Raw genomic sequence first — 15,192 nt, 5'->3', positions numbered from 1 at the left:
GAAGCACCATGATTAACCAGTGGTGGAAAGTAACCAAGTAGATGTACTTAAGTATTGTACTTACAGTAAGTACAATTTTGAGGTATCTGTACTTTACTTGGGTATTTCCAATTTCCAATACTTTTACTTCACTACATCTCGGATCCACATATTGTACTTTTACTCCACTACAATTATTTGAACACTTTAGTTACTAGTTGTAGATTTTGATTATTATTACAAAACATACATTAACCACTTCCTATTTACATTTCGGCCATTTGAAAATAGCCGATCTACAAGCTCACAATGCGTCGCATCACATAATGATGAATGATGAAAACTATTAGATAAATTTAAAAAGGGGGGTTCCTTGGAGCGCAGGTGTCCGCCAGGCCGGGGTACCTACCCAGGGCCCGCAAACTTTGGCAGTCAGTCATAGCCAACGAGAATTAAATTGCGTCAGGAATTGAGAGATGATCCAAGTAATCCAGGGGGAAAACATATTTCATTGCACCACCTACAGTTCAAGAGTTGTAGGCGACCTGTTACTGTATAGTGCCACATCGAGGCCGATGTGAAACATTTGGGGCAGCAGTTCCTCCTTGGCCTACTAGGAGTGTGTGTGCAAAGTTTCACGCCGATCCCTCCAGCGGTGCCGAAGATTAGCTGTTCATAGACACACACACGGACGGACGGACGGACGGACGGACAGGAGCGAAAACGTAAGTCTTCGGCCTTCAGCCGTCCGGCCTGGTGAAGACAACAAATCATAGACAGACGCACGGTGTCGCCAGAAAGACTACTAAAATGAATGATACACATTATGACTTTAAGCCCTACATACTTTGTCGTATATACTATGAGCAGTGAAAATAACAGATCTACAAGCTCAACAACGTGTGTAAATGTGCTATTTTTGGCTGTTTATGAACATCTTTGAAACCGTTGCCTAGAATGGCATGCCCGAAATAAGGACACCAGGTCGGTTTAAATCCATAGCACTAAGCTCTAGTGTCTTCTTGTCAGTATCAGTGTTTCATTTAGAGTGTAAAATAATAATCGTCCAGTCGGGACGGGTACTCCTCCATTATCAATTATGAAAGCATGTCATAGGCGATGCCGTTACAAGTTGAGCCAATGCAAACAGTCATGGTGGGGCGGGGGGGGAGGGGGGAGGGAGAAGGGCAGTAATTGAATTACTTACATGAGCACGGAAAACTCATTTTACATTAGCAATGTAATATCACACTGTGGCAATACGTACTAATGCAGTGTAGGCACTGTGGTCATCTGATTGAACAAACAGAAAGACAGACGGATGAACGAGAGAGATGGAGGGAGGGCTAATGTACCAGTGAGAGAGAGAGAGAGAGAGAGAGAGAGAGAGAGAGAGAGAGAGAGAGAGAGATAGTGTGAGAGAGAGAGAGAGAGAGAGAGGAAGAGAGAGAGAGAGAGAGAGCTTAGCCAAATATATCACATTAAGTGATTATTCTCCCATTCTCTTTGCTCAGTAGCTACTCGACTGTGAGCCTGGTGGAGGGAGTAGGCGTGCGTGTGCGTGTATATCTGTGGTGTGTGTGTGTGTGTGTGTGTGTGTGTGTGTGTGTGTGTGTGTGTGTGTGTGTGTGTGTGTGTGTGTGTGTGTGTGTGTGTGTGTGTGTGTGTGCGTGCGTGCGTGCGTGCGTGCGTGCGTGCGTGCGTGCGTGCGTGCGTGCGTGCGTGCGTGCGTGCGTGCGTGCGTGCGTGCGTGCGTGCGTGCGTGCGTGCGTGCGCATGTGCGTTCAGCCAGTCATCATAGCTCATCATTTGTTGGAGTAATTAGAAGTCAGTGTGACAGGTCTGGTCTGACATGGGGGGGTGGGGGTGGGGGGGGGGGGGGTTGAGCGTTCACTTGTGCAGTACAGTGCTGCAGATAATGATGTCGGCAGCTCCATGCATCACATGATGACACCGCTTCTCATTAAGGGTGATTTATAGCTAGTCGCGCGCCGCTGCCGCGTGCACCGACGAAAACAGCCGATCTGCAAGCTCTACGAGCCGGTCTACGAGACATGCCTGAGCTTGTAGATCGGCTATTTTTCTGCGCACGACACGGCGCGCGATCTACTATAATAAGTCAGGCGTTGCCGTCTGCCCGCACCCTCCCCCTACCCGCTCACCACCACCACCACCACAGACTGTGGATATGGAACAGTGACGGTGTCAGGCCTCTACAGTCACAATACTAATCAAAGAATGATGCACAGTGCAGTGCACCGCTTCCAGATAACTGTACATGTATGTTCATGCAGGGGCACGAATGTACACACAAACAAACACACACACATCTGACTGACCACAAATCTCTGAATCTCCCTCTCTCTCTGTTTTCACCCACTCCCTCCCTCTCCAATATCCCTCTCTCAGTCTCTCTCTCTCTCTCTCTCTCTCTCTCTCTCTCTCTCTCTCTCTCTCTCTCTCTCTCTCTCTCTCTCTCTCTCTCTCTCTCTCTCTCTCTCTCTCTCTCTCTCTCTCTCTCTCTCTCTCTCTCTCTCTCTCTCTCTCTCTCTCTCTCTCTCTCTCTCTCTCTCTCTCTCTCTCTCTCTCTCTCTCTCTGCCCATTTCTATCTGTTTATCTCTATATCTTTCTCTGTCTCCCTCTGTCTCTCACTGTGTCTCCCTCCGTTTCTGTCTGTCTCTCCTAAGATGCTAAGAATATAATTTATTTAGATAGCATGTTGTTTAGACGGTAGCTAGGCTTTATGTTAACATGGTATCATAGTTACTTTGTAGCACTTCATTGTGTTTCTTTATTTACGTGACCATTTACCATGTTGTTTGTTGACTAGTGTTCATGTCATTTACTCTCTCTGTAGGAGTCTGCAACAGTAAATGCCTGAATTGTCTGTCTGTCTCTCTCAGCCCCTCTCCCTCTGTATCTCGTTATTTTTTCTTTCCCTCTTTCTCTCTCTCAATGTCACACTCTCACCTGCTCTGTCTGTCTGTCTGTCTGTCTGTCTGTCTGTCTCTCCCTCCCTCCCCTATTATATTCCTCCCTCCGTCCCCCCATTATCTCCCCCCATTACTTGAGACAAAAAGACGTAACGACAAGAAAACAGGTGAAACCCACCAGAACAGCAACTCAGTTAATCAGTGACTGGTGAAAATAAACCCTAATCGCATCCCGTCCTCACATCATTTTGGGACACAATGAAAGAAAAACATTAATAGACTTTCCAAGGCGCAGTCACCCAGCCTGCATTTCCTTTTTAAATATAAGCTCCCGCTGATTTCCTCCTTTGCCAATTTCCTCCAGAAGGATTGTGCCTCAGAAGTGCTCTACGGAGCTTTGAGCTCATCTATCACGGCAATGGGATTTAAAGAAGGGATGGGGGGAGGCTGGGGGTTGGGAAAAGGGTAAAGAGAGAGATAATGGTGAATACACAGAGAAAAATGCTGGGTTGTTTATCTACCCAGATGCTGGGTTATGAAATGGTTGACCCATTATGGGTTATGGCTGACCCATCATGGGTTAACCATAACCCATATGGGTCATTTTGTACAACCCATTGGGTGAGTCGGCCTTTTACTCAGTACATGGGTTATGGCTGACCCATGATGGGTTAACTATAACCCATAATGGGTAATTTTGTACAACCCATTGGGTGAGTCGGCCTTTTACTCAGTACATGGGTTATGGCTGACCCATCATGGGTTAACCATAACCCATAATGGGTAATTTTGTACAACCCATTGGTTGAGTCAACCCAAGTACTCACTATGGGTTGTTTTAAGACCATTGTGGGTTATTTGTGCACTGCAAAACCAGATGATGCTGGCTTGTTATCAAAACTATTTTTTCCTTTTCAATACAACAAAGGTTTGTGCGAAAAGTCGTTTTAACTTGAAATAATTAATTGATAACGTCTCAACTACATCTCAACTACATGGAAGTTGAATTAAAATCCTATGTTCAGTCAAATTCCTCAGTGAACCCACTCAAGTTAAGTCTTTTTGATTCCACTTCTGCTTACACAACAGCCTCATTCCCAAGAAGTCACATGTTCACATTTTGTGCAGAACTAGTACAATACGCACGGAATGTATCTATCAATATAACTATCTCTTTTTTTTTTGTATATTTGAGCAAATGACTGGTCGACTATGACTTCCCTTCTTTAAAGCATAGTATTGTGGTGGCCCAGTGGTATTGTTCCAGGACTTCCAATTAAAACTTCTTGGACTAGCCGGTTCAAGGCTGGGATTATGCTCACTTTTCAATTTAATTGTATGTTTTGCCTTCTTGATTGTGTGTGTACTCTGCAGACTTCAGTTGGTTAAATGATCACTTATCTTGTGTACTTAATTACAGAGGCTCATAATATTATGGAGATAATCATTTTATATAATATTATAATAATTAATAATGCACAAAAACTAATTTCACCCACTTTTTTACTCTGCTACGACAAGCTCACAAGTGAGCTTTGCTTACTTTGTTTTATTGGCTCAAGTCGGCTACTTTGCGGATGGAGTACCGTTTTTATTCAGTGTTCAATGTGTTCATAATATGTGTGTATGTAGCCATACTGGTGACTGGTGGTAGATTAATAGTCTTGTCTCTTGACAAGCCTCAAGGTTGTACTTTATTGTTACATCTTGTGTACAGGTACATAAGAGTAAAACTTATTTTGGTTTGGCTTCCTTCAGACAATGCAACAGCATAGATAATAACAACAGCACCATCCCGGACTTGAACCGGTGACCCCATGGAGTCTCACTTGGTGCAGAAGGCCTCAAATCGAAGCCTGCTCTATATTTTCATTTGCTTTTTTAAGATCACGCGCGGACCGTGCATGCCTCCGGTTCGGGCCTGGTACTGACCGATTCGTATCGGTGGGTAGACTGACATATGTCAGAATTGTAAAGTCTTGTCTAATCGTCTTTGAGATAATCATAAATATGTATCTACAGGGAAAAGTAAGGGTCGAAAACCAAATCAAAAACCAGATTATTGATCAGCGCGTCGCCCTGAACGCGTCAATATAACTCTCCTCACACACAGACGTACCGTTCGCCAACCCTAACCTTAGCCGCCAAAACACGGGTTAGGGTTGCCAAGGTCGTAGAGCAAAACCGAGACCAGATTCTCGATCAGCTTGTTGCGCTGAAAACACCAATATAAGTTTCCTCCCACACGGACATACGGTTCTCTTAATTGATTAGGGTTACAGGTTTGCTATCTCGTTTAATAACTCGGAAACGATAAGGAGTTGGATTCCGATTTCGGGATATGTTGTTCAGTTTTTTGAGACGAACAAGAGGATATCTTGTTTGTCCCGGTACAACACTCCTAAGTTGGCTTCCTCCACTTTCGGAAGGTACATAGAGGTATACAACCTAACACCATCCTGAAGGAAGAGCTGAAGTTTTGAAAAGTGTCGTCCCAGGACAAACAAGATATCCACTTGTTCGTCTCAAAAAACTGAACAACATATCTCGAAATTAGACCCCAAGTCCTTATCGTTGTCGAGTTATTGAGAGGGAAAGATTTAGGCAAAGGTCAACTTTACAGTCTTTTTGCTGACCTTTGACCTTTATCAGTGTCCTAAAAAATCAGGCCCGGTGCCATTAAATCCGGCTTACTCTCAATATGGATTGAGTGAAGTTTCAAATTTAAAAAAAATATCTGGAGTGATTAGTTCCAGAAAATGTGCTCGACGCCGCACGTTTAATTGAAATATAATTTGACCATGTGACTGGAAGGGGTTCTGCACAAAATGTCTTGGGAATGAGACTGTGTTGGCTCACAAGTTCACTCTAAAAATCACACCTGTGTGAACTGAGCAGCTTTAATTATGTACTGTACTGTACTGTACTGTACTGTACTGTACTGTACTGTACTGTACTGTACTGTATGTTACTGTACTGTACTGTATGTTACTGTACTGTAATGCATGCTACTGTACTTTACTGTACTGTACTGTAATGTATGATACAATACTGTACTGTAAGCTGGGCCCAGTTGCAAGTGCCCACGTTACCCTGGAGACGTGATTCTCCACATTGACCAATTTACATGAATTTTTGGCATATTCATAAAATCAGCTTAAACAAATGTTGTTTTAGTATGCATATTTGTCTATCATCAACAACAACAGCAACAATAATACATTTTATTTATTTTACATTATAATACTTTTCATTTGAAACATACATCAAAGTGGTACAGTACGAATAAAAACATTTGCATTATACAATCTAAAAGTCATGTTTTCTTTGAGGGGAGTATATTATTTATTTATATTATATTTTAAACTACATCTCTTATGTGCATTAAAATAATACTGTGGTATCACCACTTTTAATAGGCTAAAACATCCTGAGAGTGAAGTGGAGTAATTAATATAATTAATGGATCAAGGAATGTTTCTTTACTATTATAATTATTTATAAATTAAAGAATCAGAATCCTAAAAGTCTGGAATCCGCCCTCCCTATCCGGTCAAAATCCTCCACACCCCGCCTCCCCCCAGTCCTCCTCCACTTCCTGCTTCCGCGCGCGCCCAGCGTCACACAGAGAGAGTCTGCAGAGAGCCAGAACGTGCGTCGCTATTCTTACCATTTACAAACAACGGCACGAAAGAAGAACTCCATTCAAGGTAAAATAGTGTTTTGTTTTGCACTGTATTATTGTCTCAACCTTTCATAGCATGCCTTGACGTCGTGTTAAACATGCAGAGGAACTGGAATGTGCTGCTGGCCCATGGTGCTAAGCAGCTAAGCTAACTAACTCAAATGTTTGGCGCGAGTGCAATTGGCTCTTTTATACATTCTGAACTCTGGTCTGATCTCTAATTTCTATTATAAACACATCACGTTGCCGTTCAAGCATGCACAGTCTGCTGAAAGTGACAGGCCATGGCTACACAGCTAACTAGCTGTGGGCACTTGTAAACAAAGGCATAGCCTATAGTTGCTTGATTCATTGATGTGTAGATTATATCGCGTGCTGAACACATTGTCCTCTCAATGTGCCTACACAATCTGGCTACTGAAATGTGGTATTGTAGTTTGTTGGGTGTGGCTTGTCTATGTGACTTCTGTACAAAACCCTGTAGAACTGCTATTTTCACAATTTGTGCCTTTTATTTTTTTTGATAATTTCGCCTTTTCTAGTATATAGTTGATTACTTTTGATGCTAAGTCCTTAAATTATTACTTCACTGTCATCTGGGGACCCCTTCAAAATCACGAGGGGACCCCCCCCACAGTACATGAAAAATAATTGCCTGTACAATCAGATGTGTTTTTTTCTTTCTTTGAAACTAGTGTTGATTTTGACAGCAGCATTTTGTTTAGTTTTAACGTTTTCAGGCCAAGGACCCCCTAGCTGAGAAAGAGATGAAGCAGGGACCCCCTCTATATAAAATTGTGTTTCAGATTTTTTTTTTACTTGGCCTGCTCTTTTTTCCCTCTACACCTATACCTCTTTGCCAAAAAATAGCAGATCTACAAGCTCACGAGGCGTTGTGAGCTTGTAGATCTGCTATTTTTGGCTAAAGTTATCCTCAGAAAAGTGATGCTAGGGTTCAAGTGGTTAATGTAAAAAAAGAAAAATCTTATCACACAAAGATTTGGCGGACCCCCTGTAGTAACTCTGAGGACCCCCTAGGGGTCCCGGACCCCCTGTTGAAGACCCCTGCTTTACTGTGTCACCATTCTAGTCTACCCCGTTATATTATTTAATTTGAGACATTATTGTATTTAATTTCATTGTATTAGGATGTTGTTTACATTATTGTGGGAATTGTGGTTGAAGCATGGAACATAAAATTTACTAAAGCTGTAAAAACAGTTTATCATTGCTGGTATTGCACTAAAATTACTGAATGACGCTCATTTGAATAGGCAATTGCATGGGCAGCTAAATACTGTGAGAGGCACATGATGTGAAATTCATCTGTTTCTCAGCTAAGGGGTCCCTGCTTCATCTCTCAGCTAAGGGGTCCCTGCTTCATCTGTCTCTCAGCTAAGGGGTCCCTGCTTTATCTGTCTCAGCTAAGGGGTCCCTGCTTCATCTCTCAGCTAAGGGGTCCCTGCTTCATCTGTCTCTCAGCTAAGGGGTCCCTGCTTTATCTGTCTCAGCTAAGGGGTCCCTGCTTTATCTGTCTCAGCTAAGGGGTCCCTGCTTTATCTGTCTCAGCTAAGGGGTCCCTGCTTCATCTCTCTCTCAGCTAAGGGGTCCCTGCTTCATCTGTCTCTCAGCTAAGGGGTCCCTGCTTCATCTGTCTCTCAGCTAAGGGGTCCCTGCTTCATCTGTCTCTCAGCTAAGGGGTCCCTGCTTCATCTGTCTCTCAGCTAAGGGGTCCCTGCTTTATCTGTCTCAGCTAAGGGGTCCCTGCTTTATCTGTCTCAGCTAAGGGGTCCCTGCTTCATCTGTCTCTCAGCTAAGGGGTCCCTGCTTCATCTGTCTCTCAGCTAAGGGGTCCCTGCTTTATCTGTCTCTCAGCTAAGGGGTCCCTGCTTCATCTGTCTCTCAGCTAAGGGGTCCCTGCTTTATCTGTCTCAGCTAAGGGGTCCCTGCTTCATCTCTCTCTCAGCTAAGGGGTCCCTGCTTCATCTCTCTCTCAGCTAAGGGGTCCCTGCTTCATCTGTCTCTCAGCTAAGGGGTCCCTGCTTTATCTGTCTCAGCTAAGGGGTCCCTGCTTTATCTGTCTCAGCTAAGGGGTCCCTGCTTCATCTCTCTCAGCTAAGGGGTCCCTGCTTTATCTGTCTCAGCTAAGGGGTCCCTGCTTCATCTGTCTCTCAGCTAAGGGGTCCCTGCTTCATCTGTCTCTCAGCTAAGGGGTCCCTGCTTCACCTGTCTCTAGATTTCCATGTGTACACTCTGAGAGTTACAGAGCTGTAAGGGTCCATTTGGTTCATATTCATAGCAGATCATAGTATTCTGCTGCTAGTTTGCTTTGCTTTTATGTTGATATCTGAACAGGTATAACACCAATTGTATTTCCTTTGTGTTTGTTTCAGATCGATGGACAACTTTGTCTTTGAAAAACTGACAGAGTGGCAGTTACCAGAACTGATCGACATATTTAGAGGTACAATATGTTTCCCATCCACATACATTGCTGTCACACAGTAATGGAGTTGACAACTGCTTTTTGTAATATACCTTGACATTTGTATTGAGCATATGCATTTTCTGTGCTATACTATTTGATTAACTGACAACAATTGACCAGCAGATAAACCCAGGTTGATTAAGGTTAATGACATCTGTGTCAGTCAGAAATAGGATGCTGGTTGTCATTCAAACTGTTTGCTCAGCACCAAACATGGCTGCTGAGTTAATGGTCATGGTTTCTGTAGTCCTCTAACACAGTGGTTCTCAACCTTTTCAGGCTGCGACTCCCCCAAAATAATATTTGAATTGTGGACCCCCCATTTGTTTGACCTCTTTACACGGATACATATTGTGAAAATAGACGATCTACAGGCTCACAACGCCTCGCAACAGTTTCACAATATGTGGGGGGTTCCGACCCACAGGTTGAGAACCACTGCTCTAACCTGTCATGTTGAGGACCAAAACCAGGTGATGAAATGTGTCTGATTAGCTTTGCTGAGGGTAATCATTTGCAGTAGAAGTAATTAATTCATTTAAATCATCTGTGTTGGTCCTCATCATTGCAGGTACTGTAGATGACTGCAGATGAAACCCATGAGCTCTATTTTTTTTCTGTTCCTCTGTTGGAAAAATAATGTGTATTTTTCTCTTTTTTTTCAGACGAGGGGATTGATCAGGAAAGTTTCTTTCTGTTAGATGATCCCACCATCAAACAGCTGATCCCGAGAGCAGGCCCTAGGCTGAAGTTTCTTAAAAAAATTAGAGAACTTGTAAGTCAATAGTTTATTTCGGGAAGATGGCATACACTTGCTTCAAATGCCAAAAGCTAATTGCAGGGGGTATCAAGGGTCTTCTCGTGCATTTACGGTCTGTACACCATGTCAACTCTGTATCAACACATTGTCAGTGTAGTGAAAGTGGTTGTGGTCGGACATTTGGTTACATATGGTCTTATAGAAGACACTTGGTAGGAAGAACCACTTGACTTCTGGGACAGATTGAAGGTACTACTGGAATGATGGGATGCCGTGACTACTGGGATGACGTGATTACTGGGACTACTGGCATTCTTTAAATGAGTGATAAGTGGTAAGTACTTTTTTGTTTAATCACTTAATGTTTGTATAAGGTGAAGCCCAAGTGTACTCTCTAAAAGTATGCTGCAGCACTGTCCACATATCATTTGGTTGTCTTCAAAAGGGTCCTCTATTGGGGATTCCAATAGAGTACCGAAGTCCTGACGTCACTCTCTCATACCCTGGTTTGTAGAAGTTTTTCTCCATGTAGAATAGTTGGGTTATCTTAAAATCGTCTCATAAGCATTGAGGTCCAAAAACAAAAAGACTGTCCCGGCGATGTTGTCATCGTTTATGATAGTCAGTCAGTCTGTTTCTGGCAAAAATTTCGCTAATTAAGAATTGGGGGGAGGGGGGAGAACAACGCAAACCAGGTAGGATGCGTCATTTACATCAGACTTCGGTGCTCTATTCTTTGTCCTACATTTATTATATTAACTTTGGTCTTATGTATAGATTGGACCGGCGCCTGCACCTGATGCACAAGCTACAGCCTCTGATGCCACACCTCCTGCCACTCCCCAAACCCCCATGGAGGTATCGGCCGCACCTGATCCCCTAACCCCACCTGAACCCCTGGCTCCAACTGAACCCCAAGCCCTCATGATGATTCAGACAATACACATAATTCCTACGTTTGTAAGTTCTGCTTTAATACCCTTTAAGCCTTATAAATTTGGCTGCTTTGCATGAAAAAGAAAATGGTGCTCAACAAGCTCGCAACACATTGACACACTGAGTGCATTAATTGTAATCAAGACAAAAGTTTGAAATAATGGTGATATTGATTTGAATTAATATCCCATTCCTAACTAAACAATAATAGGTCTGCAATTTTGTGTCTTCTTGCAATTTTCTAAGGATGTCCGTCAGGTTCTTACAAGGTTCCCAGACGGACAGCCGATTGTGAGGGCCCTTGACGAGACGCATATAATCACCACATCCCAGAGATGTGCCCTTGTCCGGATCTTGGTGTCTCACCTTATAGAGAAGTTTGGAGAGAAGTACTTCAACAGATTTAAATTATCTTTGTTTTATGTTGAATAGGGATCACAATACCAATGCTGGGGTTAAGTGGTTAAATGGCAACTTTAAGGGTGTATGATTATCCCAAGTTCTAACTTTACCTGAGAGCTAAAATATGACTTAGGGGGTATATATCCCTTAGTAGGGATATATTTGCTAGTTGTTAACCATGCTCAGATCAGCTACCATGGAGTAACATTTGAAGAGGCACCAGTGCAACCTTCACTGGACGACTGACTGACTGAAGTTAAGTTTATGTTAGCCACACACCGGGTGTGATTTGTCCTTTAAAACTGGTTTATTAGTTACATGAAATCAACGCACTGGAACTACTTGATATGATGAATAGTTGTGCTATTTCTGTTTTACAGTCCTACGACGGAGACCAAAAAGGCCATGGCAGCTAGCATCATTCAGGCATTTCCCTGCTTGAAAGACTCATCAAGCAGTGGCAGTGTGAGTTTTTTTCCCCATTTTTTTGCTTTTCAATGTATTATTCATTTTGGTGACACCCCTAGTATTAAGCCCAATATATGCTCTGCTGTGATGTGTCGCTGATACTGAAAACTACAAGTCTACAAGCTCACAACATGTGGTCAGCCTGTATGTCTGCAGTTCTCACTAACGGACCGTTGAGAAGCATACATTGAGCTTAAAATGCTAAATCATTTAACAGACACAATACAGCTCACTCCTTCCAGAAAAACTACTTTGATGTGTGATTTTCACTGCTGTCATGCCCTTGGAAGCAGGGACAATAATTGGCCTTCTCTTGGGACAGACAAATGTGCAGAAAAACCCTGTTCTAATTCAAGGCCACGCTGTCAAAAAAACGAAATGTGCCAAATCTCTATTCATCAAACATTTTGATTTCTTGGCAGGTCATATGGTACACCCCAGCACAGAACCGGCGTCCAGCCTGTGGGTACCTGGAGGATAGGCTGCGAAACGTCAGAAAGAAGCTGAGGTCAGCGTTCAGGGTGAATGGCCGAGCACCCCAACCAGCACCCGAGGATGGTCCTGTTCGAACAGCGGTCATACCAGGTCATTACTAAACAGAAAAATAGAATGACGTTCCAACAATGTGGCACATTTGCTTGCTAAGTTTTCCCAAAACGTAACATGCGCACGTTTAGGGAACACTGTCGCAGACAGAAAATCTGAGTAGAGCCTGATCTTAGTGAATGTGAGGAATTTTGGAACTACTGTAGCTTGTATGACCAGACACCACACAATAGCATTTATAGTTGTTTTAGAACTATTTTAACACACAATATTGCTGCTAGGGATGAGTGATTACGCAAAACATCCATCTTTTAGTGACTGACAGCATTTTGTTCTTTTTACAGAATGTACCATATCAGATGACCGGGCAGTACAGCTGAAAGAGTGGTTGAGAAGTAATTCTCAACCATTATGCCAAGTTGCGACCTATATGCAGGACACGGCGGTGTACAGGGCAAAGTGGATAAAGGACAACACCAGAGATCTGACCACCAGTCAGATTCTGGAACACTACCCTCACCTGACAACTAACGGCATGGTAAGAGGGAATATTGTACATGTGATGATTCATTGTTTATAATGTTTTGGTAGTGTGCCACATTTAATTTGATTTAAAATGTTTTCCATTTTATAGATCGCTCAGGACTTCCTTCTCTTACATGCGGACGCTGCGCCCAAACTGTACGAGACCTGGCTCCCAGTTTATGCGGAGAAGATCCTGCAGATCGCACGACTGGAGCGGAAGTTAGAGTTGCCGGTCGAAGGATTAACATTAGGTAAAATATTATTGAAATGGTTCTTTGTCAGTCGACAGTCCCTCTTGTACCAAGAGTCCACAACTACGTTGACAGCCTCTCTGTGTGGGTGTGGCACGCACAGCACACACTTTTCCTCTTCTCAGGTAGTGTCACCTTCAAATACCAGTGGGCACACCCCTTCCTCCTATAGCCTCGTCTAGACCAGGGTTACTCAAAGTGGATTCCAGGGACTCTCTGGGTTACTTTAGTGGGGTCTAAATTGACCCTTAAGTCTGTAACACTGACAGTGTTACAAATGGAAACAAATGGACCCCAACTGGTCAATTATTTTCCATTTGTAAACTGTCATGGTTAGGCCAGCTTCTGGCCTAATGGTGGGAATAACTAAACTACAAACTAACCAGCTGCAGAGCTGCTATTGGCTGCACATAGCAGCATAGGTTACATTCTTGTTGGCTATTGAATGACAAAATAAAGGATATGCTGTTCCACCTCGTATTGATACCTATGTCTTCCTGCAGATGACATTGGGGATCTCGCCCTGCAGCAGTTGCCAGCCTTGCTACCCCCAACTGCATACAAAGTTGGATGTGGCCGTGGCAGTAAAACGGTGCGCCACACCATTGCTGAGTGCAAGAAGGCCTTCATCCATCATCAGCCTGTAAGTCCACCAGCACATCTAAAGGGAAACTTTCCATTTTATTTTAACATTAACATATACCTGTTGTATAATTAATGAGTTTGTGTAAGTATTGAGTGTGTAATCTACAAAGCATATACAGCACACAGCAGGAGGACAAGAACACAGTAGGGCATTCACAACTACGGCGTTTCACTAGTCGACGAGTAATCCTAAAAAGTTGACAAATAGTTGACTAGTCATCTAGATATGACCTCACCCCACCCGAAACAATAACATTGATTAATTCTTGTCAAAATGTCTCTGAAATAGGCTAACTACTGCTCTTTGCTAGTTTAACATATTGCTTTACAAATACAGGTATAACAGGACAAGCTTATTCCTTCTGTTAATATACCTCCCGGTTTATCTAATAAGGCAGGGGTTTTCAACTGATTATGAGCCAGGGACCACCACCACCACCCTCCTCACTAAGAATCAACCTAGGGACCACCGTTGTGCTGCGAGGGGGATATAAGTTAACGCTTTATATGCATTCTATGTCTATACAGTACATCTCTCACTGTTTATCAACCAATGGACCACCAGTAGATAAGAGATTTAGCCTATCAGAGACAAAACTAAAGAACATTTTGTTATCCTTGGATACCATTTTGTCCACAATACTATGCTGTGTTGATGTGTGTACCATAGGAGTGATAAGACGCTAAATTAATATGTTTAACAATAAGTTAACTCTTATAATGTAACATGAAAACAAATGGACCCTTGACACCTTTATTATTATTTTTTCTTTTAATTATACACTTTTATTTTTCTATACTTTGTAGACATTTTGTCCTTACTCACCCTCACTTTTCTGTGTGTTTTTCAGCCTGGAACCAACATGGTGGAGTATCTCCAAGCAGCCAAGAACTCCCAAACTGAACCCTACGTCCTGACACTTGGCAACAACTCTCAGCAACCATCTCAGGTCTTCGCAATTATAGATGGACTGGCTTTGAAACAGGACAAACTTCTTCAGGCCATCGACGTCTGCTTCAAGGCCTACTACATTTTTGACATCGAGTACCCCAAAAAGTGTCAACTTGTGTGGGACTTCCTACAGAGTATTATCTATGGAATTCCACTACAAGAGTCCAAGAAAATGGTGGAGTTTCTGCACACTAGAATTCTGGCTTGCCAGTAGAGCTCACACACACACACCCCCCAACACATTACCCACCCAATCAACCCACGTACCCATTAGTCATTGAGGGCAGAAGAGCTTGAGCTCAAATCTTTGCTTCTGGGGGGGGTCCCTGGAACAACATATTTTGAGATGGGGGGGGGGGGGGGTCCACGGCCAAATACGGTACATATAATTCTGGGGGTCCTTGACATGAAAAAGTGTGAGAACCACTGATAGAGAAACACGTTTTGAGAAAACACCAGAAGATTCAGAAGACATTTTGTAGAATCGGCCTCAGGTCTTAAAGGGTTAACCCCTACTTTGATCACTACAGCATCAAAAACAGCAGATCTACAAGAAGCTCGTTTTCGAGCTTGTAGATCTGCTATTTTTTATTTATTTTTTATTCGAATGGTGTAAAAGTT

General features: G+C 43.0%; 1 protein-coding gene across 1 annotated transcript; it reads left to right on the top strand.

The window, feature by feature from the left end:
* Positions 1-6,536: 6,536 nt before the first annotated feature.
* LOC308085449 (uncharacterized protein) lies at positions 6,537-14,885 on the top strand. The gene is made up of 11 exons (XM_080428607.1): positions 6,537-6,623; positions 8,992-9,062; positions 9,752-9,861; positions 10,624-10,806; positions 11,029-11,171; positions 11,565-11,649; positions 12,075-12,237; positions 12,543-12,736; positions 12,833-12,974; positions 13,478-13,617; positions 14,471-14,885. Exons 2-11 carry the CDS (start codon positions 8,996-8,998, stop codon positions 14,783-14,785), a joined length of 1,542 nt encoding a protein of 513 aa, XP_080284733.1. The 5' UTR covers positions 6,537-6,623; positions 8,992-8,995; the 3' UTR covers positions 14,786-14,885.
* The last annotated feature ends 307 nt before the right edge of the window (positions 14,886-15,192 follow it).

This window comes from Gymnoscopelus braueri, assembly GCF_963280865.1.
Source record: "Gymnoscopelus braueri genome assembly, chromosome: 1".
NCBI lineage: Eukaryota > Metazoa > Chordata > Actinopteri > Myctophiformes > Myctophidae > Gymnoscopelus > Gymnoscopelus braueri.
The sequence above is the reverse complement of the archived record's forward strand: the minus strand, read 5'-3'. Positions and strand labels throughout refer to the sequence as shown.